This window comes from Rhinopithecus bieti, unplaced genomic scaffold (assembly GCF_001698545.2).
Source record: "Rhinopithecus bieti isolate Rb0 unplaced genomic scaffold, ASM169854v2 scaffold_17826, whole genome shotgun sequence".
Taxonomy (NCBI): domain Eukaryota; kingdom Metazoa; phylum Chordata; class Mammalia; order Primates; family Cercopithecidae; genus Rhinopithecus; species Rhinopithecus bieti.
Window position 1 is genome coordinate 664,407 of NW_016809016.1, and position 27,536 is coordinate 691,942.

The window sequence follows — 27,536 nt, forward strand, 5'->3', positions numbered from 1 at the left end:
CTTTCTACTGAGCATGGTGGCTCATGCCTGTAGTCCCAGCTGGGTCTCCACATCCGAGGCCAGGAGTTTGAGATCAGCCTGGGCAACAGAGCAAAACCCTGTTTCTAAAGGAAATTAAAAATAAATAAATAAATAAAAAAGAACAAACTTTCCTAAACTGTATGCATCAGACCAAACCATTTGGAAAGTATGATGTCACATAATTCCTTAGATGTCACATAAATGGAACTATTACAATGAGACAATATTGAACTATGTTTAAAATGGAAATAATAATAGGATTACTTCTGAAAAACACAAAACCTTAGCAAGTTTTACCAGCTAACTTGCAAAAAATATAGAAAATGCCTAGCAGTCAATACCACTGAGCCTTCACTGCCAGCAAGCACGACAGACACCCAATCCAAGTTCATGTTCTCGAATATGGGCAAATGGGTCCCTTCTTATCCTAACACTATAAATCTCTGTAATTTCTACAAAACTACAGAAAGAGTATTTCAAGAATTATTAAAAGCTAGCAATATATTTTCCTCAACATTCTAAGACATAGTTTATTTTCCCTTACTAATTACAAGGAATAAGAGAGGGAAGTATACATGAAGCTCTTTGAAATAAAAAAGTTTCTCTTTCAAACACATTTTCTTCTTATGCCCTTAGTAAATTCTTAACCTTCCTACAGCTAACTAACAAAGAAAATCAAAGATCTTTCAGCTCATGCCTGTGCAATCAGCAAAGGACATGTTTGGGAGCTTAAATTGTATTAATACTAAAAATGATTATCCTATTATTAAAAATACTTGTATGCCTAGAAAAATCATGTTCTAGCCTCGCTGGCTGACTGGTAAGCTGATAATCCGAAGACCTGGCTTTTGCTTTTGGTTCTTGCTCCTCCCTAAAGTGAGAAACGAAGTCGTATCTATCAGGCCTCCAAGATTACCCTGGTACAACGGGGAGAGTGCCCTGCCTATCCCAGAGGTGTGAGGATCAAAGGAGTATGTCCTGGAAAGATTTTGAGACCCACATAAAAAGAAGTCAATAAAGCCCAATATTAAACATGATCAACATTACAAGCTGTGCTGAGTCTACAGAGGGCCTCAAAAACCTGCAGAACACACGGAGATCACAGGATTGTACATCATGTACGTCAGGCACTTGGCATTGTTTATGCTATTCTAGTTTCAGCTCCGTATAGGAGGCCGGCCCATCTGGACACCAAGTTTCTCACTGAAAACCCAGTAAAATCAGTCACTCTTGGCGTGCCCTTTTCAACAGAAGAACATTACTTTGATCACAAGAATCTTCTATTTATTTGTCAAATGTTTATTGACTACCTACTCTGTGCAGGCACTGAAATTGGCAGATGACAAAGACAGGGCCCTTGCCCATGCTATAGTGGGTTTATGACCTTGAGTGGGAGGGTGGTGTGACATCTGTCTCACTGTTCAGCTCCCAGGATGGCAAGCACAGTTCCTAGTGGGTGCTCATCAGACAGGTGTTGGCGGACCCCAGGCGGGTTTTGCTACAGTCAGCTGGTCTCTTGTCACTGACTTCCTGGACTCCAGTGCTCAGTAAGCAGCCAGTGGAAAAGGGCTGCCTCACCTTTCCCTTCCACCAGGTGTTTTTCACGGGGTTCCGGCATCTTTAAATTGAAACAGTCAAAGCGCCACCTCACTCTTTCCCCATTTAACCAAAGGTCTTCATCTGACCACAGGAGGCCTCTTGAATCATGAATGCCAACATTCTGGAAGGGAACACTGCGCTGTTTCTAGAATTCCTTGGAAGGTTTTTGGAATCCCTGGTTTGGTACACTGAGGTAGGAATGTACCAAATGGAACTCTAATGGGCCACAGTAGCTAAGACATTTCTCTAGAAATGAAACTTAACTAACCATGAGTGGCTTAGGTGCCATAGCAAAGACAGTCCTCTCTTTACCATGTTTGTACAAAGAATGTATTTCCTATACATTGACTAGGGAATCCCCCCCAACTCATAAATTATAAAAATGACACTTCCAAACCATCAATGAAGAAAGTATCATCATTAAAGTGGTAGTGCAATATAACAAAGTGTTTACAAACAAAACACCATCCAACATACCCCCAAGTGCTCTTGTTTGGTTGTTATACAGTTTGAAAAAAGCCTACGGTTAGCTATCAATTTCTTACGGCAATGAAGCATTAAGCTAAACAATGAATTTAGAAATTTCTTAGGCCAAATCTTGACAGTATACCAACTATGAGTTGGTAAACACTGTTTTTAATCCTTCTAAAGAAGAGAAATGCGAACACCAAGTAAAACTTATTATAAACTATAAATATTTCAATATTTACACTCAATATGAGTTTGACACCGTAGTATAAACTGAAGGTCAACAGGCTCAAGAATTTATCTGAAGCACCAGGAGACAGTAATATATGTAGTTTAGAACTACAATTCAAAAAGTAAACACATACCAATACATTTATCAGGTTAAATAGCATCACACACACACACGCGCACTCACTCATCTCTCACACTTTTTCTTCTCACAGGATGTAAGCACTATCAAAAACAAAACAAAAAACACTTTAAATTAAACACTTAAATCTTTGAAAATCTAAATTTGGATGTGTTAAACAAAGAAAGAAACTACCTATTTTAGACTGCAGCCTAGGAGAGATTCTTTAAATATTCACTTATTCTAACCTGAGACAACTTTCCTTCCGAAAATAAATTGCACTTCCCCCAAAGATATTTGTACGTAAAATTTAAGACCTATCCTGAGCCACCAATCCCAACACACACCTGGTAAAAGTGACGTATCAAGAAAGAAGTATCAAAAAGTTATCAAGAAACGATGTTTCAAGACATAAGTGGAATGTGAAAACACAAACCTGCGTGAAATGAGTCAAAATTTATTTTACAATACTGAAATAACTGTCATTTACAAAAGAGTCATGATTAATTTTGGAGCATAGTAAAATTAAATACAACCCTATACTTCAACACAGTATTTGAATGCTGATATAGAGCAAAGTGACAGTTTGGCACTTAGCAGCTTTTATTGGTTATTGCATCCCATATTATGTGGCAAATTTATTTTATAAAACATGATCTAATTTCTGCAGTTATAGTGTCAATGAACCAAAATTAAAAAAAACACAAAACACTATTTTTATAAAATGAATTTACCAAGTCATGCAGGTACTGATAATATTGCAAGAGGAACACATTCACTCCTAAATAATGAACTGTCTCCTTGGAGAGGCCTGGCGTAGACTGGAAAAAAAACTTTAAATTTCAGAAATTAAAAAAAGAGAATTGCTGACGATCGTGGCTTTAACTGCACATCAGTTACTGTTCTAATGTTCCCCAACTGCAGCTGCTGAATGCCAAGGTACTGTTCTGTACAGGATATTTCACCAAAGCAAATTTAGTTTTTCAGCTATTCGCTTCCTCTAAAACTAATGTCTAGTTGTAAAAAAGAAAAATCTTCCTTTCTTTGCAGAGGCCACATAGTTTGCTTTCATTAAAAGATGTCCACAGTATCACTAGGAAAATGTGTAGACAACAGCTGACTGGTACACAAAACAATTCTGAACTTGGTTTTGACTGACATATTAAACATTATTGAATTACATGACTCTGCGGCACACCTGGCCTGGTGCCTCTAGTACATAAGATAAAAACCTTACACCTTCTCTTATCAGGTATCTTCTGGTTAAAATGGAGAGTTAATGTACCACACTCAACACCCTCCAGAACCCCACAGGCATAGCATCTTTCAGCAACTTCTGTAGCATTGTACTGACTTCCAGCAGGTATAAGAAAAAAAATCACAGTTAGGTCACCCTTTTTCATATCTATGGGTGGGAGAACATAAGTCATGTTTTTCATATGCATGTTAACTGCATACAAACGTTCCATATAGGAAGTTTCTGGAAGAAATTCCTGTTCTCGATTTACAACCAAAGGATACCTTTATACATGTGTTAATTAAGACAAAATGCTGCTTCTTACAGCCATATTCCAAGAGGAAAAAAAAAAAGCTGTAGAAAACAATTAAAAATGAAGTACTGTATATTAAATTGATTAGAAATTTGACATTGCATAAAATTCAATTTAGGAAGTAATCAAGCACTTTGAAGTCCCCGATTTCACACTAGGGTGGTGTAATTCAAGTGGAAAACAAAATATCTTACAAGATACTTTCCACGAACAAAAGACATTTTTCCCCCAATGAGAAGTGGGGTAAAGTGAGTTGAGGTGGGAATGAGAGATAGGAAAGGAGGGAAGGAGGAAAAGATTAATTTGCTCTATCAACAGAATGAAATTAAGTTGAGGTAGTTTATTCTACCAGCCAAACTTTACTCGTAACATAATTTATCTAAAACTCTCACTAGCGAATGCCACTGGGAAACTTCTATTACAAAGACTAGATTCTTAACACAGATTCGCATTCTAAGACAAGCTTTCAGACCCTAAACAGTAGTAAACAAGACTTTGTGTGCTTTCAGACAGGTTATGTGAAAAAGTTTTTGATCCCTATATATTTTGTCTGGAGAGCTTTTTTTGTGTTCTTTTAGCCATAGCAGACCTTTATTATTTGTCTGACTCAGGTCTTTCTTTTATAAAATCTCCTACTCACTAATATCCTCATACTTAGAAAATGGTTTTGTTCATTGAGAAGGCAGAATGGCACTGCAGGAGACCCTTCCCAGCTCCACAGGTACTACCCCAGAAAGGATGCGGGACGTGTCTTGATCTAAGTCAACACAGAAGTGAGCAACTTCTTTCAGTTCACATGAGGGCTGCAACCTGACTCATCAATTTACTGAAGCTTTACATTACTAAGATAAAGTTACAAAAGAGCAATTTTCTCTTCATTTCAATTCATCATGATATAGTTTTAAAAAGATTCTTAGGACAGAGTACTAGGAATAAATGGAGACTAACTGGCATACAGTCCGATCTAACATTTTAGGCACAAACCTTAATTTGTCGGGCAGGGTTAGGCATAATACATCCTTCCAAGTGCAGTGGAAAAGCAGTCTTGGCATGTTTGGATATGTTGGTTTGCATATATGGATTTTGTTTGTTACCAAAGCTACGTATTTGAACACAGCAGTCAGACATGAGTTCCCTTCAGGGAAAATGCACCTTAGTATTTTAACTTTGATATTTTACATGATACCAATTCCCACTCCCTTTTCCTTTTGATATTTACTAGCCTCCATTGTCTACAGCCGCATCTAACTGGAGGAACTCACTCCTCCCAGGTAGTTTTTCAACAGTTATGTGTTCTCCCCAACAAGAGCTGAAGCTCAAGTTTGTAAGCATCATAAAGCCACCAAAGAGTTACCATATCAAAGCCCAGCACAGAGTGAGTTCAGCTGCCATCGCTGCTCTCCCTTTCGTAGCTATGTTATGGTGCCCTTGGGTCAGGATCTTGCTCTCTGCTCTGCTTCCTCCTCACGGGGAATGAACACGAATACGGAATAAGCCTTGCTGAAGCTGCAGGCGGAAGAGCTTGCAATTCGCAATGCGTAAGGCTGCACACCCTGTGCGGCGAAGGTCGGATGGAAGGAGTGGTTTAGTGTGGTGCCAGGTTCCTGTGCTTCTTTTAAACTCACGCACGTAGTCGTAATTGGTACCTAAGCCACGGAAATAAGCAAGGGTGAGAAAACGTACCCAGAATCACCAGGAAACAGTTTCAAGAAAATCACCATAACACTCTTACCTGTATCAAGATCTCCAATAACATAAATACTGGCTCCTATAGGTACAGCTCCATAAACAAAAGAGGAACTGGCGGGGATGCATAAATTCTGGTCGTTAAGATAGATCCACCTGAAAACAAAGCCGATGCACAAAATTAAAGAAATCAAAAGGATGACAACAACGTCTCGGAAGACTGTCACAGCAAACTTGGTGAGTCATCGGCAGTATCAGGCAACGCGCCAATCTCGACCCCATGTTCCACTGCCAGGTAATCACCGACATGCTGCCAGTTGCTACAGATAGTTTTGTCTGTGCTAGAATGAAACATGTATTGAGTCATAAACAGCATGTGCTTTCCAACCTGCTTCTGCTCAGCACGAGGTTTCTGAGATTCATCCACGCTGTTGTTTGCATCTGTCATTCATTTCTGTTTATTTCTAAGCAGTATTCCATCATACGGATGTACCAGAATTTGTTGGTTTTTCAGACAGGCTCTCCCTCTGTTGCCCCAGGCTGGGGAGCAGAGACGCAACTATGGTTCACTGCAGCCTCAACCTACCACTTCAGGTGATCCTCCCACCCCAGCCTTCCAAGTAGCTGATACTACAGGTGTGCACCACCACACTCAGCTAATTCCTATATATATACACATATATGTATGTATGTATATGTGTGTGTGTGTGTGTGTGTGTGTGTGTGTATATATATATACTCATAAAGATGGGATTTTGCCATGTTGCCCAGGCTGGTCTCGAGCTCCTGGGCTCAGGTGATCTGCCCACTTCAGCCTCCCAAAATGCTGTATTACAGGCGTAAGCCACAGAGCCCAGCCCCAGACTTCGTTATTCATTCACTTGTTGATGTTCCAGTTTTCGGCTATTATGAATAAGGCTGTCAGGAACATTAGAGAGCAAGTTGTTTTTATGGACTTATGACGTTGCTGGGCTATATGGTAAGGGTATTTTCTACTGGAAAAAAAAAGTGCCCCACTGCTTTCCAAAGTGGTATGTCATAATTTTGCATTCCAATTAGCAATGTGTGAGAATTCCAATTGCTCAGTATTACTGTGAGATCTCAGTATTGTATTAATTTTAGCTATTTTAATGGCGTACACTTCCCTGAAGACTAATGATGTTGAGCATTTTTGCATGTGCTTATTGGTCATTTTACGGATTTTTTTTTTTTTTTTTTTTTGAGACAGGGTCTCACTGTCACTCATCTAGGCTGGAGTGCTGTGGCGCAATCACAGCTCACTGCAGTCTCAACCTCTTGGGCTCTAGTGATCCTTTCACCCCACCCTCCCAAGTAGTTGGGACCATAGGTGCACACCACCACACCCAGTTAATGAAAACCAATTTTTTTTTCACAGAGATAAGGTCTCACCATGCTACCCAGGCTGATCTCAGGTTCCAGGGCTCAAGTGATCCTTGGCCTCCAGAAGCGCTGGGATTGCAGGTGGGAGCCGCCACACCCAGCCCTATTTTATGTTCTGTTATAAAATGTGTGTTAAAAGGTTTGCCCATTTTAAAACTGGGGGCCAGATGTGGTGGCTCACGCCTGTAATCCCAGTACTTTGGGAGGCTGAGGCAGGTGGATCACTTGAGCCCAGGAGTTCAAGACCAGCTGGGCAACATGGTGAAACCGTGTCTTTACAAAAATTACAACAATTAGCCAAGTGTAGTGGCATCTGTCTGTAGTCCCAGCTACTCAGGCTGAGGTGGGAGGATCGCTTGCGTTAAGGAGGTCAAGGCTGCAATGAGTTGAGATCACACCACTGCACTCCAGCCTGGGCAAAAGTGAGACCCTGTCTCAAAAAAAAAAAAAAAAAAAAAGGACGTAGCAAGACTGTCTCTAAATTTTTTTAAAAATTGGGTTTACTGTCTTCTTATTGAATTGTCAGATTCTTTATATCCTGTGGATACAGATACTTTGTTACATACATGTATTATGAATCTTTTTCCCAGGATGTAGGTTGCCTTTTCAATTTCCTAATGGAACCTTAAGTTTTTAACTTTGATGAATTCCAATATATCCTTTTCTTTCTTTTTTTTTTTTTTTGAGACGGAGTCTCGTTCTGTCGCCCAGGCTGGAGCGCAGTGGCCGGATCTCAGCTCACTGCAAGCTCCGCCTCCCGGGTTTACAACATTCTCCTGCCTCAGCCTCCTGAGTAGCTGGGACTACAGGCGCCTGCCACCTCGCCCAGCTAGTTTTTGTATTTTTTTTTTTAGTAGAGACGGGGTTTCATCGTGTTAGCCAGGATGGTCTCAATCTCCTGACCTCGTGATCCGCCCGTCTTGGCCTCCCAAAGTGCTGGGATTACAGGCTTGAGCCACCGCGCCCGGTCTCCAATATATCCTTTTCTTCTTTTACAGTCACGGTTTCTGCGTCATTCTAAAAAATCTTTGCCTACCCTAATACGAAGATTTTTCTCCTATGCTCTCTTCTGGAAATTTTACAGTTTTATCTTTTACATTTAGGTCTATGATACATTTCAAGTTAATTTTTTGTGTCTGGCATGAATCACAGTTCACTTTCTTCCATATAGATAGCTAGCTGTTCCAGTACCATTTGCTAAAGGCTTTTCTTTCCCCCACTAAATTGTCTTGGCACCTCTGTTGAAAATCAATTTAATAACCACTAAAAAGATTTAAGGCTCTATGAAGAAGTTAGTCCCAGAGCTGAGGCAGAGAAAATATAAGAGGGGTCTGGGGCATCCTGTCGTGCCAGATAGGAAGTGCTTAAAAAAGGATGGGGGTGTGTCAAAGGACAAGGAAGCCACGGTGAAGCAGCTCCTGACAGCCGAGGCTGGAACTATGTGAGCATGAAAATCAGTAATGATGGTGCTGGATTTATAACTCAGGGAGTAAAATAAATATCCATGAATCCATATCCTATAAATAATTGGAAAACATTAACAGGAAAAAGGGACAGGTTTCCTTTACTGAAAAATTCCGATTCATAGATGCAGAAGAATGACGGAAACAAAATCATCATCAGGCAAACGCCACCGAAATGACTTCTGCAGGCTAGGTCTACCAGTGGATGCTCAAATGAGTGCTTGAGAGTTTCAGGAGAAAATGGTTTTGCAAATTCTCAAATTATCTCCACTAAGATATTTATTAATTACAACAAGAAAATCAGTTAACTTTCCAGTGGAGAAATCTAACACATACCACCTTAACCAAGTCATCAAGGTTAACATCACCAGCAACAAGGCACATCAATGTGTTCTCCCTGATATGATGCAGAGAAGTGCATAATATGACTTCTGTGGTATTGCCAAACTGCATAACCTCAGTCTAATTGCAAGAAATCATTAGATCAATCCAAATTAAGAGATCCTACCAAAAAGAAAAAGAAAAAAAAAGAACCAATAACCTTCAAGAGGATGAAGGTCATGAGACTCAGGGAAAGAATGAAGAACCTGCTGGGTGTGGTGGCTCACGTCTGTAATCCCAGCACTTTGGGAGGCTGAGGTGGGTGGATCACAAGGTCAAGAGATCGAGACCATCCTGGCCAACATGGTGAAATCTCATCTCTACTAAAAATACAAAAATTAGCTGGGTGTGGTGGCACGCACCTGTAGTCCCAGCTACTCGGGAGGATGAGGCAGGAGAATCACTTGAACTCAGGAGGTGGAGGTTGCAGTGAGCTGAGATGGTGCCATTGCACTCCAGCCTGGCGACAGAGCAAGACTCTGTCTCAAAATAAATAAATAAATAAATAAATAAATAAAATAAATAAAATAAATAAAAAAAAAGAATGAAGAACTATCACAGATTAAAGGAGTCTAAGCAAACACAGTATCTGAATGCAATGTAGAATCCTGGATTGGATCTGGAAACTGAGAAAAAAGACATTAGAGGACAAGCTGGTGAAACTCCAGTAAGTCTGTAGTTTACTTAATAATTTTGGACAATGTAAATATCCTGGTTTTGATGCTTGTACTACAGTCATGTAAGATGTTAACACTAGAAGAAGCTGAGTGAATGACTTATTGGAAATGGGAACTCTTTGGCTTTACAACTTTTCTACAAGTCTATAATACTATTCAAAAATAAAAGTTTATTTCTTTTTCTTAAAGAGTAAATCTAGACCCTGCTATGTAATAATAATGTTCCCTCTGGGAACAATCGTCTGTTAATAGCTAAAAGGCATAGCTAGGTCACAGCGGACTTCAGTAGGACCTTGGGAACGCATCTAAATGGTCTTAAGAGTAACCAAAGTCCAGACCTACCCTCACTGGAGGACATAGTCATATGGTCATCACTCCATCATCTCTAACTCTATGCTGTGAAGCAGCCAGGGCATCTCAATGTCAAATAGAAATGCACAATCATTTCCCCAACAGCACTACTTTTATTTCAATGAACACTCTTCCTAGACTCTTCTAAAGCAGGCAGCTTCCACATTTAGAATTCCAATAAACACAGAAGCCTAATGATCACAGAGCAACTCAGAAACAAAGCTAAGCACCATGCTTCTAAAGCCATTCATCTAATATTTGATTCAACCAGCATCTGAATGTTGATGGGTGTCAGGTAGTTTGCTGGGACTGGGATATAGATTTTGGCCCCTGCCTCCCTAATGCCTCCAATGAAATGGAAAAGGGAAAAAATCTAAAAGCTTGTGCTGAAAGTGAAAATGGAGGCCCTGAACACAACTTTCAAAGAAAATGTTTGAAAACCATCAAACTACAATGCTGATTTATTCAAATTTCACGTCTTTAGGCCTAAACATAAATAACTACACCTCAGCATCTAAGTTCTTCCCAGATTCTGAATCAAACCAACTCAGTTCATCCCTGAAATGACTGTATTAAGCTAAAGACACTGGACTGCATAGATGATCTACCAGGTTTTGTCCCAAGCACATGAATGATTCAGTTCCTGGGTTTCAGAAAAATAAGCCTAGGTGATCTATTTTAGGTAAAGACTAGGCTTCAAATTAAACAGAACTAATTTGAAAATTTAATTGAATTGCATCTTCAGGTGTGGCTGCTTATAAAACAGGTATAAAGGGACATGAGGTTTTACATGCCACTCATTCTCTCACTGACCTGAACAGTTTAGCTGTCCCAGCCTGCCTCCTCATCTGTCCAGTGAGATACCAGATAGCGTCACCAACCTCAAATGACTGTTGTGAGGATGAAATGAAATACCAATGTAAAGTATTTTGCATAGCTTCTAGTACTTAGAAGGTATCATTAAGCGATAGTAAATTTTGCAATGAACAAGGCAATATCGTGTCTTCAGTTACAATGTTTTCAAACACGGGCTTGTCAGTCCTTGGGGGCTATAATGATGCACGCTCTGGTAACTCAGAATTAAGACTGCCCTGAGACTGAAGCTTAAAATACAGCATGGATTTCAACAGTGAACTTCAGAGACAGGGAAGTAGAAGGGGAATGACAGGAAAGGAGAGAGGCAGACAGCTACAGAGGAAAAGACTGCAATCAATTGAGGAGAAAGGAGAGGAGGAAAGAAAAAGAGAGCTATGGTGAGGCATCTGCTTCCAGTACGGCAGAAGAAACTCTTCAAATGGCTTCTCAGCTGCTGCAAGTGTCAGCTGTAAACTCTGGACAAAATACAACTACCTGAGTGCTCTGGAAACTGAAGAAAAGCAGGTAGATTCCGGAAAGCCATGGAAAGCTGACGGAGCAAGCAACCTATATGGACTAAGTTCCCCGTTTCTTGGTAGCTTTCTCTGAAGGCAGCCTCACGGGGGCAGCTCTGGGGAGCTAAACCCCTACAGAAAAAAGATAGCCATCTTCCTGGCTACAGGACTCAGCAATCAGGAAAAGGGGTCTTGGGGCAACCAGGATCTCCAAAGTGTGAGTGGAGAACCTGAGAAAGGAGAGGTAGAGAAGCACCCCTCGATTTGTGCGCATCCACTCATCTCAAGTCTTCAACTAACCCTGGAACCATGTACGCTTATGACTGAGGCTTCGAGAACTGGATTGAGATTTCAGCTGCCACCCATGGCAGGTGGCACGGCTTGCAATTTACGTCTAACCAAGTCAATTGCTGACTAAAACTCAGAGCAACACTCTAAAGCAATATAAGAAAATTCAAGGCCCCAACAACATAATAGTAACCACACCCAGGATCCAGTCTAGAGTTTCTCAACAAAACAGGAGCCGGAAAAATGAGAACCCATTTCTCAAGGGAACAAACAATCAACAGACACCAACTCTTGAGATGACTCAGATACTGGAATTAACAGGCAAGGACTTGAACATAACTACCACAGTGATGCTCAGTATGGGAAAGAAAAATATGCTTGCGATGGAAAGATAGGAAATTTCAGCACAGAAAATTTAGAAACCTAAAAACAAACTACACAAACATTTTAGAATTGCTAACATAATACTTGAAATAAAAAAATTCACTGGATGGAGATAACAAAAGAAAGCAGCAGCAAACAAGACAGAGCAACAGAAACCATCCAATTTGAAGAAGGAAAAATGATACTGCAGACTGAATGGTCATGAAAATAAATCACATCAGTATGTCCAGCTAGAGTGGCGCTCTGTGGAAAGCTGAAGGCTTTCACTGTTTGCCTTAGAAAAGCAAAAGATCTACCATAAGTAATCTAGAATTCTACCTGAAGAAGCTAGAAAAGAGTAAAAGAAACCCAAAGTAAAAGGATGGAAGTAATACAGGTGAGTGTAGAAATCAACGAAACAGAAAATACTATGGAGAAATGAACCACGTGTAGAAGCTGGTCTTCTGTCCACAGAGGGTGCAGACTGTGGCAAGGCTGGGGGCGAAAGGGCTGCTCTGCCGCTGTTGGCTGCCCTCCTCTCACTCCTCCTGTGCTTGCTCCTACCAGCCTGCAGGAGACCAGGGGTGCACACTCTCCAGCTTGTTTCTCTGGCCCCTGGCACCCTGGTGCTCTGCTCTCCAGTGGCCTCAGCACACACACTTCCAATGGGATGAATCTTGGCCCTGTGGGGTAGGGAAGATACTTTCTAATTTGTTCCCTCAGGTGTTTTTCCTCTGACCTAAAGGTAGCAGCTGTACTTCCTACGTTAGCTATTTCTACCGTTTTCAGAGTCTTTTAGTAGCTGACTGTCTCTTACTAGTGATAATTACATATATTACATTTTCCCTATTCAAATGACTGGTGTGGTTTTTGCCTCTTGACTGGACCATGACTGAAATAGATGTGGTCGGGGTGGGGTTCATCTCTTATCCTCTAGTTCACACGTCTTACTAAGGCATCTGAAAGTACCTGTTTCTTCCCAACCATCAGATACAAACAGCACAATGTGGTCAATGGGGTAGACCAATGAGATGTTTTGTGGAACATGATGATGATTAAAATATCCGTGGACTACTACACAACAGACATTAGCCCATTATATATCTTAGTTGACACAGCCCCGAGGCAAGGCTGTGCAGGTGTACTGTTGCCCCTGACAAGTAAAAGCAAACTGCTTCTGGTGACCCTTGCAAATTGGTATGAAGAAAATACATTAGCTATGTCAGTGGCTGCCATACTAAGGCTGGGAACTGTGCCTCATAAAGACACAACATTTGCGTGAGGATATTACATCTGAGACAGAATCTGGGATCAGTACGATCACCTGATCAAGTTTATGAAAGCTTTTGCTATGTGCATGAAAAAAGCAAAAGATCTACCATGGGTAATCTAGAATTCTACCTGAAGCTAGAAAAGAGTAAAAGAAACCCAAAGTAAAAGGAAAACCTAAAAACAAACTACACAAACATTTTAAAATTGATAACATACTGTTTCAAATAAAAAATTTCCAAGATTTTCCGAGACCCATTTTACTTTTCTACTTTTTCTAGGTGAATTAAGTGGGGATGTGATAGGCATCGCCTCTCCTGCATTTTCTAGTCTTTGATGGTGGCATAATGTTTGCAGATTCCCCCAGGATGCAGTATTGCTTCTGGTTTTCTATTTTGGTAGAGAAGGAAAGTTCCAGGGACTTCCACTTAGCCCTTGTTGTCACAGTGGCCCCCAATCCATGTGTCAGAGAACCAGTATGGTGATTTTGCCAGTTGTCAGGTATGTCTATTCTAGTTATATATTCAGGAATCAAAAGAGGAAACTGACAGACCTCAACTTCAAAGAACAGTTAATATAACTCATATACTGTAAAAAATGAAAGTAGAGGCGCATCCAGGCTAAGCAAATGCAGAGAGGCAGTAAAACACAAGAGGGTTTAAAAAGTGAGCTGGAGTATAGGACATGTGAAAGAGAGATACTGAAAAAGGGTGAAACTTTTCTTAACTTCAAATCATGGAGAACCCTGAGTAGGTGGCTAAGTACTATTATCTTTATTTGGTAAGCAACGGGAAACAGTCAAGAACTTGGAGACGGGCTATCAAAACTCTGAGCAAAAAGTTTTTGTCAGGTTCGTCTTTCCATTCGTCTTTCAAACCCACAAGTGAGTAACTGCACAGGCAAGGCTGGCCAGAGGCTAAAGACACTACACAGATGAAGGAGTGACTGTGAGGGTAGCAGCGGGGCAGGGAAGGTGGGAAATGTGAAAAGTGCTACTGAGATTCAAAAAAGGACCAGACCTGGCAACTGATGAGTTGCAAAGTACAAGACAGAATTCAAGATGACTCCCTTTTTTGAGACGAGGTCTTGCTCTGGCACTCAGGTTGGAGTGTAATGGCATGATCATGGTCCACTGCAGCTTTCACCACTTCCCAGGTTCAAGTGATCCTTCTGCCTCAGCCTCCCAAGTAGCTGGGACCACAGGCACGGACCACCATGCTCAGCTCATTTTTGAATCTTTTGTAGAGACAACATCTCACTATGTTACTCAGGGTTGTCTTGAACTCCTGGGCTCAAGGGATCCTCCCATTTGGGTCTCCCAGAGTTCTGGGATTATAGGTGTCAGTCACTGTGCCTGGCCAAGATGACCCTTTTGTGAACATGGATGACTGGGAGGATAGTAGTGTTATTAACAGAATAGGGACACAAGGAACAGAAATAGAGAAACTGTCATTCTGAGTATATGACGCTGTTGCTCTGACTTGGTAATACTTTATGGCAATTTCTTTGCTTGCCTTTCAAGCAGTTTTGCTTTTATTCAGAAAAACAGAAAAGAATAAGATATGGCCTTTTTTTCCCGGAAAGTTTTAACCTAAAAATAGGGAACAAAGACAGGAAAGACAAGAGATTACTTAAAAACAATTGACATGGTCTCCAATCGAATATGGACTGCTCATCCGGCAACTACAGTTTCCACGCTATGCCAGTGTAACACATTTGCATCTGATCTTTTAAGAAATAAACTACTCCTACATGTTGTTTTGTTCTTTCAATAGTTACAGGAAAGCCTACATTTTAAGGTCAACCTAGTGTGGCAGCTGAAAAGGTTGACTCTGGGGCCAGAATGCCTGAGTTCAGATCCCGCCTCAGCTCCTCGCTCCTTGTGTGTCTGTGGGCACATCGCTCACCCTTTCTGTGCTGTGATTTCCTCGTATGGAAAATAGGAATAGTAACAGTACCCACATACACTTCAGAGTGCTGTTTTGAAGATTAAACAAATACATGGCATTTGGTGTTGTGTTTAATGTTATCTAAACATGTTAGAATCTTACATTGATAAGATAAATTAACAGCTTTATTCTATTTACAAACATTGGAGAGCTTAGGAATAAGGAACTAAACATACATGAATTTTATTTGGAAGTGCTTTTATTTATTTATTTATTTAGAGACAGGGTCTCACTTTGTTGGCCAGGCTAGAGTGCTGTGGCACAATCTCGACTCACTGCACCCTCCACCTCCTGGGTTCAACCAATTCTCATGCCTCGGCCTTCTAAGCAGCCAGGACTACAGGTGTGTGCCACTAGGCCTGGATAATTTTTTTTTTTTTTGTACTTTTTTTTTTGAGACGGAGTCTCACTCTGTCACTGGGGCTGGAGTGCAGTGGCCGGATCTCAGCTTACTGCAAGCTCCGCCTCCCGGGTTCACACCATTCTCCTGCCTCAGCCTCCCGAGTAGCTGGGACTACAGGCGCCCGCCACCTCACCCGGCTAGTTTTTTGTATTTTTTAGTAGAGACGGGGTTTCAAAGTGTTAGCCAGGATGGTCTCGATCTCCTGACCTCGTGATCCGCCTGTCTCGGCCTCCCAAAGTGCTGGGATTACAGGCTTGAGCCACCGCGCCCGGCCTTTTTTGTACTTTTAGTTGGAGACAGGGTTTCACCATGTTGGCCAGGCTGGTTTTGAACTCCTGGCCTCAAGTGATCCGCCTGCCTTGGCCTCCCAAAGTGTTGTGAATATAGGCTTGAGCCACTGCGCCTGGCCTGGAAGTGCTTTTAAATAGCAAAGAAGGAACAACAGTCTTATGTTTAATTATTATGAACTTAAAGCAAGTAATAGTTGTATTAAAAGCTTATCCACTACAAATATGTAACAACCTAATAGGCCAGGTGTGGTGGCTCACGCCTGTAATCCCAGCACTTTGAGAGGCTGAGGCGGGCGGATTACGAGGTCAGGAGCTCGAGACCAACCTGGCCAACATAGTGAAACCTTGTCTCTACTGAAAATACAAAAATTAGCTGGGTATGGTGGTGCGCGCCTGTAGTCCCACCTACTCGGGAGGCCGAGGGGGAAGAATTGCTTGAACCCGGGAGGCGGAGCTTGCAGTACGCCGAGATCACGCCACTGCACTCTAGCCCGGGTGACAGAGCGAGACTCTGTCTCAAAAATAACAACAACAACAACAAAAAAGACTTCATCCCTTGGGCCGTCAGCCCTCCCAGTCATGTAACGAGGAAGGAAAAACGTAGAGAAGTCTGAAAATCTGCCCCACCACAGCAAGTATCCTCTAAACTGCTCTCTAATAAACTTTCCGAAGATAGTCTATTCCTATAAATAGAAAAAAAGGCTACGCAAATATCCTAAATTTAAAATACAAGTTAGGTAGCATTTACATGCATTTCCAGCATCTTTGTAACTGCTCACTGACTGCCTTAATCTAAAACAGCATGAAATTAAACATTATGTTATGGCACCCTCTTCTGGTAACATGACTGAACTACTCAAATAAAATTATGTTTAGCATACCAATTTCCCCTTAGGATTTAAACATATTACTGCAATAAAAATACTGTCAGTGGTTACAACAATAAAATGCGTGAGGAAAGAGAGAAGATATCCAGAAGGATGTTATCGACTCTACAAGACATATGTGGCACTTTTCAGAGGTTTTTTTTTTTGTTTTTTTTTTGAGACGGAGTCTTGCTCTGTCGCCCAGGCTGGAGTGCAGTGGCCGGATCTCAGCTCACTGCAAGCTCCGCCTCCCGGGTTCCCGCCATTCTCCTGCCTCAGTCTCCGGAGTAGCTGGGACTACAGGCGCCCGCCACTGCGCCCGGCTAGTTTTTTGTATTTTTTTAGTAGAGACGGGGTTTCACCGTATTAGCCAGGATGGTCTCGATCTCCTGACCTCGTGATCCGCCCGTCTCGGCCTCCCAAAGTGCTGGGATTACAGGCTTGAGCCACCGCGCCCGGCCATTTCAGAGGTTTTAAGAATCTCGGACACCACGCCTTAGCCACTTAATCAACATTTTACTAAGTATCTGATACAAGCAGGTAGGATGTTGGAAGCCAGGATACAGAGCTGACGAAGGTGGACCTTGCCCTGAAGTTGCTTGCAGTTAACAGTCACAACCCCAGAGAGAGACTTGTCTGGAGTGCATGGGATCATAGATGAAGGGATTTAAATCAGAGTAGAAGGTGTGAGAAGGCTTTCTCTAGGTTTTGATAACTAAGCAGTTTTGAAAAACGCCAAGCTAACTGGATGCTCAGTGGGAAGGAAGCTTTTAGGCAAGAAGCAGCATATGAACACAGAGCTGAGACAATCATACTTGATTTCGCAGGGGAAAGTGGCTCAGTGTAAAGTATCCGGGTTAGTAGCAGGAAAAAGCAAAGGCCATATCACAAAAGGCCACATACGCTAAGTTAAGCAGTTTATTTATTTATTTTTCTTTGGAGAACACAGGGTCTTCTTATGTGGCCCAGGCAAATCTCCAACTCCTGGGCTCAAGCAATCTTCAGTTTCTACCTCCCTAAATGTTGAGATTACGGGTGTGAGCCACCACGCCCAACAAGGTAAGGAGTTTTAAACTTTTTCCTAAAAGCTATAGGGAGCCAATAAATGATTTTAAGCAACTAAGTGTCAAGATCTGACCTACATATTAGAAAAATTTTCTATTTAGAGACATTTTAAGTCACTAGCACTTGTGAAGTCACTGAATAAATATCTAGTATGCATTAGACATATCTCCTAAACTCATAATTTAATAAAGTGACTGAAAACTAAACAAAGCTAAAATACAACTTTGAAAGCACAAAGAAAAAGTTGCAGTAGCTACGTGAAACCATTCTTAGTTACCTTTTAAACTCGTCATGGTAGAACTCGGACTTGCAAGTTACCATCTCGCTACCCTGGGCGTCCTCACGACTTCGGACTCCCCCAAACACATACAGCTCCATAGCAACTCCACAGGCCACTGCTCCAAACCTGAAAGGCCACACACAGCGTATTAGGCACAAGCAGTACAACATGAGATCTCACTCCCGCGTTCCTCTTTTTTTTTTTTTTTTTTTTTTTGTTGAGACAGCGTCTTGCTCTGTCGCCCAGGCTGGAGTGCAGTGGCTGGATCTCAGCTCACTGCAAGCTCCGCCTCCCGGGTTTATGCCATTCTCCTTCCTCAGCCTCCCGAGTAGCTGGGACTACAGGTCCCCGCCACGTTGCCTGGCTAGTTTTTTGTATTTTTTAGGAGAGACGGGGTTTCACCGTGTTAGCCAGGATGGTCTCGATCTCCTGACCTCGTGATCCGCCCGTCTCGGCCTCCCAAAGTGCTGGGATTACAGGCTTGAGCCACCGCGCCCGGCCGCTCCCGCGTTCCTCTTATGCTGGTTTAACTCTGCAGCATTACTATGTGGGCCTTCCTTTCTCAGGAAATGCCAAGTCAAAGAAAAGGTTACTCTGAAAGAAAAGAAGAAAACCCAGGCAGGGTAAGGGGCTCCAGACCCAGTGAACAGCAAGGGAATCTACGAAGTCCACCCACATCCGTGTACCTCCTCTCTTTCAGTGGACATATGGCAGTCCACTGCTGGGTCCTGGGATCATAACACTCCACAGACTCAAACAGCTTTCCATAGGAGCCTCCACCCATGGCGTAAATTTTCTTTTTCATAGCTGCATAGCAGCCGATCTGAAAGTAGAAAACAATGGTTGGGGAGAGGCAACATTTCTCATTCAGGTCAGGTGAATAGATATTAACCCGTCCGGGGCACACTTAAAAGAGATTTAGGAAAGGGTTTGATTTCTAACAGTAAAACGATGGTGCTTTTCAGTATTACAACACCAGACTTTAAAATGAGAAGAGCAAAGTAAGACACATATTGTTAATCTTCCGAAAAGGAGCTTACTCCATCTGACACTATTTCACTAAGTGAAAGAAGTTCAAAAGCCTCATTTTTATTCATTTATTTACCAGATACAGGGTCTCGTTCGGTTGCCTTGGCTGGAGTGCAGTGCTGCCATCACAGTTCACTGCAGCTTCAAACTCCTGGGCTCAACAGATCCTTCCACCTCAGCCTCCTGGGTAGCTGGGACTACAGGTGCCCACCACTATGCCTGGCTAACTTTATTTAAAATTTGTTTGTAGAGATGGGGGATCGCTTCAGCCTAAGAGTTCAAGACCAGCTGGGGCAACACGGTGAAACCCTATCTCTACTTAAAAAAACAAAAATTAGCTGGGTGTGGTGGTGCACACCTTTTGTCTCAGCCATTCAGTAGGCTGAGGTGGGAGGATCGCTTGAGGCAGAAAGAGGTTGCAATGAGCCAAGATGGCGCCACTGTACTCTAACGGGGGCAACAGAGTGACACCCTGTCTCAAGAAAAAAAGGAAAGAGAGAGAAAGAGAGCGAGAGAGAAAGACAGGGCAAGACAGAAAGAAAACAGGTTGGGAAGATGTGGCTGCTACACCATTTGTGCAACTGAAATGTGGAGATTGGCACACAGTGGTGCTGCACAGAGCCCACCACCAGGGTAAACTCTCACACACGCCCACTTTCCTATATTGGTGTGTGGCTGATGACAGGGAAGGCAAACTACCAATAAAGGCAGCCTTCTATAAAGTTAATTCTTTTAACACTATCAGTTATATTAAAGGTCTATTCAGGATATGAAGACACATTAAGTTTAAAATCCAATGTGTACACAAACTAGTTACCACAAAATGCAGTCCTCACCTTTCTGACCATGGTCAAATCAGGTTGCTTTGTCCAGGTTTTAGAATAAATATCGTAACACTCCATGGAAATCAGCTCCTTTTCACCATCCTCTCCTCCCAAAATGTACAGCATCCCATCTATCTCCACAATTCCGAAGTTATGTCTTGCCTGAAACGACATCAGCGATATCTGAACACACAAGGCCAATGATCATATTAAAAGCTAATATTCACATACTTAATAAAAATTAGAGAGACATAAAGATGGCAACAATAGACACTGGGGACTCCTAGAGCAGGGAGGCAGGGAGGGGAGCAAAGGCTGAAAAACTAACTATTGGGTACGATGCTCAGTACCTGGGAGACTGGATTAATCTTACTGCAAACCTCAGCATGATGCAATATACACACGTAATAAACCTACACATGTAGGTTTATACCTACCCTGAGTATAAAATAAAAGTTGGAATTGTTGGAATTATTTTTAAAAATTAGAGGAATTTCTTTTTCCCAGTGTTCCAGCTGGAAGTAACACGTTCAAAACCATTTCTCCGATAATGCTTCTTAAAGATTTCTGGCTTCCCTAGCAGCCCCCTCTTCCAGCACAACAGCCAGAGAGGCCAAAGTCATTCCTCAAAACAAGGTTATGAAATACATGGTGAGTTCCTCAGAAAATCCTCACTTCTTAACCCATAATAGCTCACAAAAAGAAAATGAACTGTTACCTCTGGTTCAATACAATTACTTTTGCATAGCAATGGGCAGTGTTTTCAAGTTGACGTGGAAAGGCTGGTATTGACCAGGGCAGAAAGGGCTGCGGAGGACAGGGTCAGGCCAAGGCTATCTGGGATCACAGAAGCCCCAGGTGTTTCATGTCCGTTTGTCAACGAATATTCACGTAGTGAACCCTATGTGCCAAGCACGATTCTAGGGCTGAAAATGAAACACTGTCCAGAACACACGTAATGCTCTGCCATCAAAGAGCTTATGTGAAAAACTTCAAAATGCCTGGTCCACGAGATGGTTAGACGTGGTATGAAGACAGGGACAGGAGAGCTAAGAGGCAGGAGGGAGGCCCACTGAGAAGGTGCTGTGAGGAGGGGGCAGGCCACGCTGGCATCTGCACAGGGCAGGACAAATGGGAAGGCCAGGGCGAGAGCATTCCTGGAAGATTTCAGAAACTGAAGGAGGCCAGAATGAGTGAAGGCCAGGAAGGGGAGGAGAGACGGGCACTAGAAGGAGAGGTTGGAGCAAATGAGGCGGGGGCTTGGCAGGGCTGCTGCTTCTTCCTTGAACTCAGACACAAAACAAACAGAAGTGCTAAGGGGAAAGCAACACATCAAACAAACGAACCAGTGTTTTACCTCGTTCATGGGCGGCAATGCTGTCCAGGCATTTGCATCTGGATCATACTTTTCTCCTGAGCTAAGAGTCTGCTTATTTTCATCTTGGCCCCCGAATACAAACAAAAATCCTTCTGCAAAGATTAAAGGAAACACAAGAAATATGAAACGTGAGCCTTCAACACCCATAAATGCCATAGAATATATAGAAACAGCATCTGAAGAAACTCTCTGACGACAACAATGTTCTCTTTGGATTCAGGACTTTTATCACATCCCATTGGATCCTTGGTGATGGAGCCCAACCTGTGACTCACTTTGATCATTTCGCTTTACTCATTACTGTCTTTGAGTGGATTTTCACCACCCTACGATGAAAAAGGAAGCCTGATGTCACCCATTCAGTCACCAGCCAGCTCTGGGCCATGTCAGTTCATCTCTTCCACTCCCTCCCAGCCTCTGGGACTCTCATACAACGTCCGCACCACAGCGCACATCTGTTCATTCAAAACCCCAGGAATACCCAGATCTGAAGCACCTGTGTGCACTTTCTACTCAAAACAGGATCTAAGAGCAACTGAACTTCCGATTTCATGTAATGGTGTACTAGGTTATTCTTCTGCAAAAAACAATTTGCTGGATAAAACATTTAAAAAATAATCTTAGCTGGGTGGTGGTGGCTCACATCTGTAATCTCAGCACTTTTGGAAGCCAAGGTACACGGACTGCTTGACCCCAGGAGGTTCAAGACCAGCCTGGGCAACATAGCAAGACCTCATCTCTACAAAAGGTAATGAAATTAGCCAGGCATTGTGGTATTTGCCTATAGTCTCAACTACTTAGGAGGCTGAAATGGGAGGACCACTTGAGCCCAGGAGTGTGAGGCTGAAGTGGGCCGTGACCATGCCACTGCACTCCAGCCCGGGCAACAGGGTGAGATCTTGTCTCAAAAATAACAACAATAATAATCTTCTTAGAAGAGGAGAAGCCAAAAAAATAACAAGGCAAAACTGAGGGGAAATGAGGGTCTACGGAGGTCACCAAGCACGAAAGCCATTTTACTCTAAGGGCATTTTCAATCCAGGTAAATCTAAACCTTTCGTCCCCGGGATGAAAAAGACAGACGTTTAAGCTCCAGGTCCACAGAAAATGTGGCTTCTGGCAGGAGATCGTCTCCAAACGTCTACACTGTCAGGACGAAGGCCAACCAGAGCTCGTACTCAGATTTAAACCTCCTTGCTACCTGGGAAATCATAAGCCTTGAACTTAATTTACAGTTAATACCAAATTAGTAGTGTTTTCAGGCAACTGGCAGAGACAAATGCAAAACTTCTGTAGAAGAAAGGACCTTCATCTAAGCCTTAGATTCTAACAGCCCAGGACATCTAAGGCAGAAAGCTACGGCTACAAATAATGTTTTTCGATTTTTTTTTTTCTTTTTTTTTTTTTGAGACGGAGTCTCGCTCTGCCGCCCAGGCTGGAGTGCAGTGGCCGGATCTCAGCTCACTGCAAGCTCCGCCTCCCGGGTTTGCGCCATTCTCCTGCCTCAGCCTCCCGAGTAGCTGGGACTACAGGCGCCCGCCACCTCGCCCGGCTAGTTTTTTGTAGTTTTAGTAGAGACGGGGTTTCACCGGGTTAGCCAGGATGGTCTCGATCTCCTGACCTCGTGATCCGCCCGTCTCGGCCTCCCAAAGTGCTGGGATTACAGGCTTGAGCCACCGCGCCCGGCACGATTTTTTTTTTTTTTTTTTTTCAGACAGTCTCGCTCTGTTGCCCAGGCTGGAGGGCAGTGGTGCGATCACAGCTCACTGCAACTTCTGCCTCCTGGGTTCAAGCAATTCTCCTGCGTCACCCTCCTGAATATCTGGGATTACAGGCACATGCCACCACACACCCAGCTACTTTTTGTACTTTACTTAGTACAGACGGGGTTTCACCATGTTGGTCAGCTGATTTCAAACTCCTGACCTCAAGTGATCCACCTGCCTCAGCCTCCAAAAGTGCTGGGATTATAGGCGTGAGCTGCACCCGGCTGCTACATATAATGTTTAATAAAATGAGCAGCATCCAGCCACAGATATTGGACATAACAAAAACTAGACTCTAAGAATAAAGACCAGCAGAAGCAGATCATAGGAAATAGTCTTGTAAAGATTTCAAATATTATAGTAACCAGAAAGATGATGTTTTCAAGTTGGATGNGACAGTCTCGCTCTGTTGCCCAGGCTGGAGGGCAGTGGTGCGATCACAGCTCACTGCAACTTCTGCCTCCTGGGTTCAAGCAATTCTCCTGCGTCACCCTCCTGAATATCTGGGATTACAGGCACATGCCACCACACACCCAGCTACTTTTGTACTTTACTTAGTACAGACGGGGTTTCACCATGTTGGTCAGCTGATTTCAAACTCCTGACCTCAAGTGATCCACCTGCCTCAGCCTCCAAAAGTGCTGGGATTATAGGCGTGAGCTGCACCCGGCTGCTACATATAATGTTTAATAAAATGAGCAGCATCCAGCCACAGATATTGGACATAACAAAACTAGACTCTAAGAATAAAGACCAGCAGAAGCAGATCATAGGAAATAGTCTTGTAAAGATTTCAAATATTATAGTAACCAGAAAGATGATGTTTTCAAGTTGGATGATGAAGAATAAAGTCTAAAATTTATTTAAAAAAGAAAGATAATTTAAACAAATGCTTATCATGTTTAAAAAATAAAAATTGGCCGGGCACGGTTGGGAGGCCAAGACGGGCAGATCACGAGGTCAGGAGATCAAGACCATCCTGGCTAACACGGTGAAACCTCGTCTCTACTAAAAAAATACAAAAAACTAGCCAGGTGTGGTGATGGGCACCTGTAGTCCCAGCTACTTGGGAGGCTGAGGCAGGAGAATGGCGTAAACCCGGGAGGCGGAGCTTGCAGTGAGCTGAGATCCAGCCACTGCACTCCAGCCTGGGCGACAGAGCAAGACTCCATCTCAAAAAAAATAATAATAATAAAATAAATAAAAATTAACTTGAAGATAACTCCAGTAACAGGAACTATAGAAATAAGAGTGGATTTGAAGGTAATTAAGTTATTCTTCTGTAAAAAGACAAGAACTTGTAGAAATTAAAAAAAAAAATCAATGGATAAATTTAATAGCAGATTCGTCACAGTTAAAGAGAAAAGTCATTGAGTAGAAGATAAATCAAAAGATAATAATCAAGAGAACAGCACAGTGAGACAAAAAGATGGAAAATAGTAAGAAAATTTTAAACGTACACCAGAGAAAAGATTTTTTAGACTCGCCACTGACTTAACAACAATGGAAGCCAGAAGTCAGGGGAATGACTTCAATGTGCTGAAAAATAATAAATACCAAGCTGAAATGCTATACTTAGCAAAAATATTATTTACGAATGAAGACAAAATAGTGACATTTGCAGGCAATCAAATCTGAATGTTGTCCACTAAAAGACCCATATTAAAGGAAATTCAAAAGGATGAACTTCAGAGAGAAGGGAGATGATCCCAGGTGGAAAGTCTGAGGAGTTAAGAAGGAGGAACAAAGAAAGTGGCAAATCTAAATGAACACTATCTATCTACCTACCTACCTGCCTGCCTTCCTATCTGTCAATCAATCATCTATCTCCCTACCTGTCTGTCCATCCATCCATCCATCCATCCATCCATCCATCCATCCATCCATCCAACACACATCAAAAAAACACATATTGCGTATATAGTAGCTCCCCCTTGTGTGAAGTTTTGGTTTCTGTGGTTTTATCACCCATGATCAACTCAGTCCGAAAATAGGTGAGTTCAGTAAAGTAAGATATTTTGAGAGAGAGACCACATTCACATAACTTTTATTACAGTATATTGTTATCGTTGTTTTATTATTAGTTATTGTTGTTCATCTTTTACTGTGCCGAACTTAAACTTTATCATGGGTATGTATGTACAGTAAAAACACACAGTATGTACAGGGTTCAGCACTATCTATGGTCTCAGGCATCCACTGGGGGGTCTTGGAACACATCCCTCATGGATAAGGGTCATCTACTGTACATATTTATTAGTAATAATGTATTTTAATACTACAAGAGTGTGGAACATGGAAAATGAAGAAAAACTATTCTGAAGAGAACACAGGTACTGACTAACTTTGGACTTTGCTAATTTAAGACAGGCTGTAATTTCTAAGGTAATCTTCCTAAAGGACTATTAATAAGAATGTAAATTCCAACCTGGTAGAGAAGAAAAATTGAATGACAAGAAACAGTCAAAATCAAATTTTAAAAGGCCAAAAAAAAAAAAAGAAACAATGCAAGCTGGACAAACGGAAGGACCTCTTCATTCACTCACTTCCGTTTCCGTCAATTTCACCGTACACAGTTGCTCCTTCCATTGCTGGGTTTCTGAAACACTAATCCCTCTGGGAAATTTTCAAAAATTAGTGATATAGGAACCTTTGTGATAGGTGTGTATGTGTGAAAATTAGGAATATGTGTATATATTTTGGAGGGAAATGTAAGGGAGCTAATTCTGAGACGATGCAACAGGGACACTAGACCTACATCCTGCAGGCTACACTACTCTGTCCAGCTCTTCATTATTGACAATAACTTTAATAATTTTGAGACTCATAAAAAGACTCCACTTCTATACTATGGTAGAGCTTGGCCATTTGTATGATACAGAATGGTAAAGTATAGCTTTAAAAATGTTATAGCCTGGGCAACATAGAAAGATCCCATCTTTAAAAGAAAATAAAATAAAAAATAAATTTTTAAAGATAATGTTGCTGGGGAAAGACAATTAAATAAGGACTGCAGGAGGGCTGCTGACCATAATTAGAATGATGTGAGATGATACTTCTCAGGTGGACAAGGGGGCAGGACCATGGCAAAAAGAAAGGCAGCCAGCAAAGGCAATGCCTCAATGGCTCTCTTTTCTATCACCTCCTTAAGGGAGAGCTTTGGATAAAGAAGAGCAGTTTTCAAACTTGTAAAGGTCAAGTAAAACATTTTCTGTAGTAAATCACTTTAAGCCATTGCCTATTTAAGTAGCATTTCCTAAAGTCTCATAACTTCTTCTTCTTCTTCTTTTTTTTTTTTTGAGACAGGGTCTTATTCTATTACCCAGGCTAGAATGCAGTGATGTGATCACAGCTCACAGCAGTCTCAATCTCCTGGGCTCAGGAGATTCTCCCACCTCAGCCTCCCAAGTAGCTGGGACCACAAGTGCATGGCCATTATTCCTGGCTAATTTTTTTGATTTTTAGTAAGGACAGTTGTCTCTCCTATGTTGTCCAGGCTGGTCTTGAACTCTTGGGTTCAAGTGATCCTCTCACTTTAGCCTCCTAAACTGCTGGGATTACAGGTGTGAGCCACTGTGCCCAGCCTTATATAACATATTTCATATAATTACATATTGTAATTCTAAGCTGCATGAATTTCAAAGATGGGACTACTACAAAGAAATGCTGTGTTCCAGGTGCGGCCCTCCAGCTACTTAGTGGTAAGCCTCACTGAAGTTTGCTCTCCTGACATTAAGTCATCAAGTAATTGCTCCTCCAGGAGTTCTGAAAAGCAGCTATGTGCTGAAGATTTGTGGAGAATAAGGACTGACAGAAGATACGGTTTTCCTAACTACGGTCTCAAAAGCTAGAACTACACTAAAAATGTCATGTAGAGATAATAAAGTTGTATCTTTAAATGGCTGAGTCACTCTGTAAAACCTTGAGATTACACATTACTTGATCTGGTGTTTAAGGAAAATTTGCCACAGAACGGTACCTGCTGAGAGAACTCCATGGTTAATTCTCGGCATGCTTAAAGGGGCCAGTTCGATCCAAAGCTGCCTGTTAGGGTCATAGAGAGGGCACATGCATCGCATCGCTGCTGTGGGTTTCCGTGAACTAAGGAAGTAAATAATTGATCAGTAGTTAATGTGCTTCGTACAGTTCTTTTTATAAGTAACCATCACTAGTTTTAGTGCACTAAAGAATATTTAACATGGCTGGGCACGGTGGCTCAAGCCTGTAATCCCAGCACTTTGGGAGGCCGAGACGGGCGGATCACGAGGTCAGGAGATTGAGACCATCCTGGCTAACACGGTGAAACCCCGTCTCTACTAAAAAATACAAAAAAAACTAGCTGGGCGAGGTGGCAGGCGCCTGTAGTCCCAGCTACTCGGGAGGCTGAGGCAGGAGAATGGCGTAAACCCGGGAGGCGGAGCTTGCAGTGAGCCAAGATCCGGTCACTGCA

General features: G+C 42.2%; 1 protein-coding gene across 1 annotated transcript in view; it reads right to left on the minus strand.

Moving 5' to 3' along the window:
* Window positions 1–2,862: 2,862 nt before the first annotated feature.
* GAN (gigaxonin) overlaps window positions 2,863–27,536 on the minus strand; it is a 32,945-nt gene continuing 8,271 nt past the window's right edge. Inside the window, exons 4-10 of the mRNA XM_017888224.1 lie at window positions 27,066–27,187; window positions 21,300–21,412; window positions 19,955–20,104; window positions 18,776–18,912; window positions 18,087–18,215; window positions 5,720–5,829; window positions 2,863–5,633 (exon numbers count right to left, since the gene is read on the minus strand). Coding sequence (XP_017743713.1) covers window positions 5,452–5,633; window positions 5,720–5,829; window positions 18,087–18,215; window positions 18,776–18,912; window positions 19,955–20,104; window positions 21,300–21,412; window positions 27,066–27,187 — 943 coding nt within the window. The 3' untranslated portion in view covers window positions 2,863–5,451. The remainder of the gene's footprint in view (window positions 5,634–5,719; window positions 5,830–18,086; window positions 18,216–18,775; window positions 18,913–19,954; window positions 20,105–21,299; window positions 21,413–27,065; window positions 27,188–27,536) is intronic.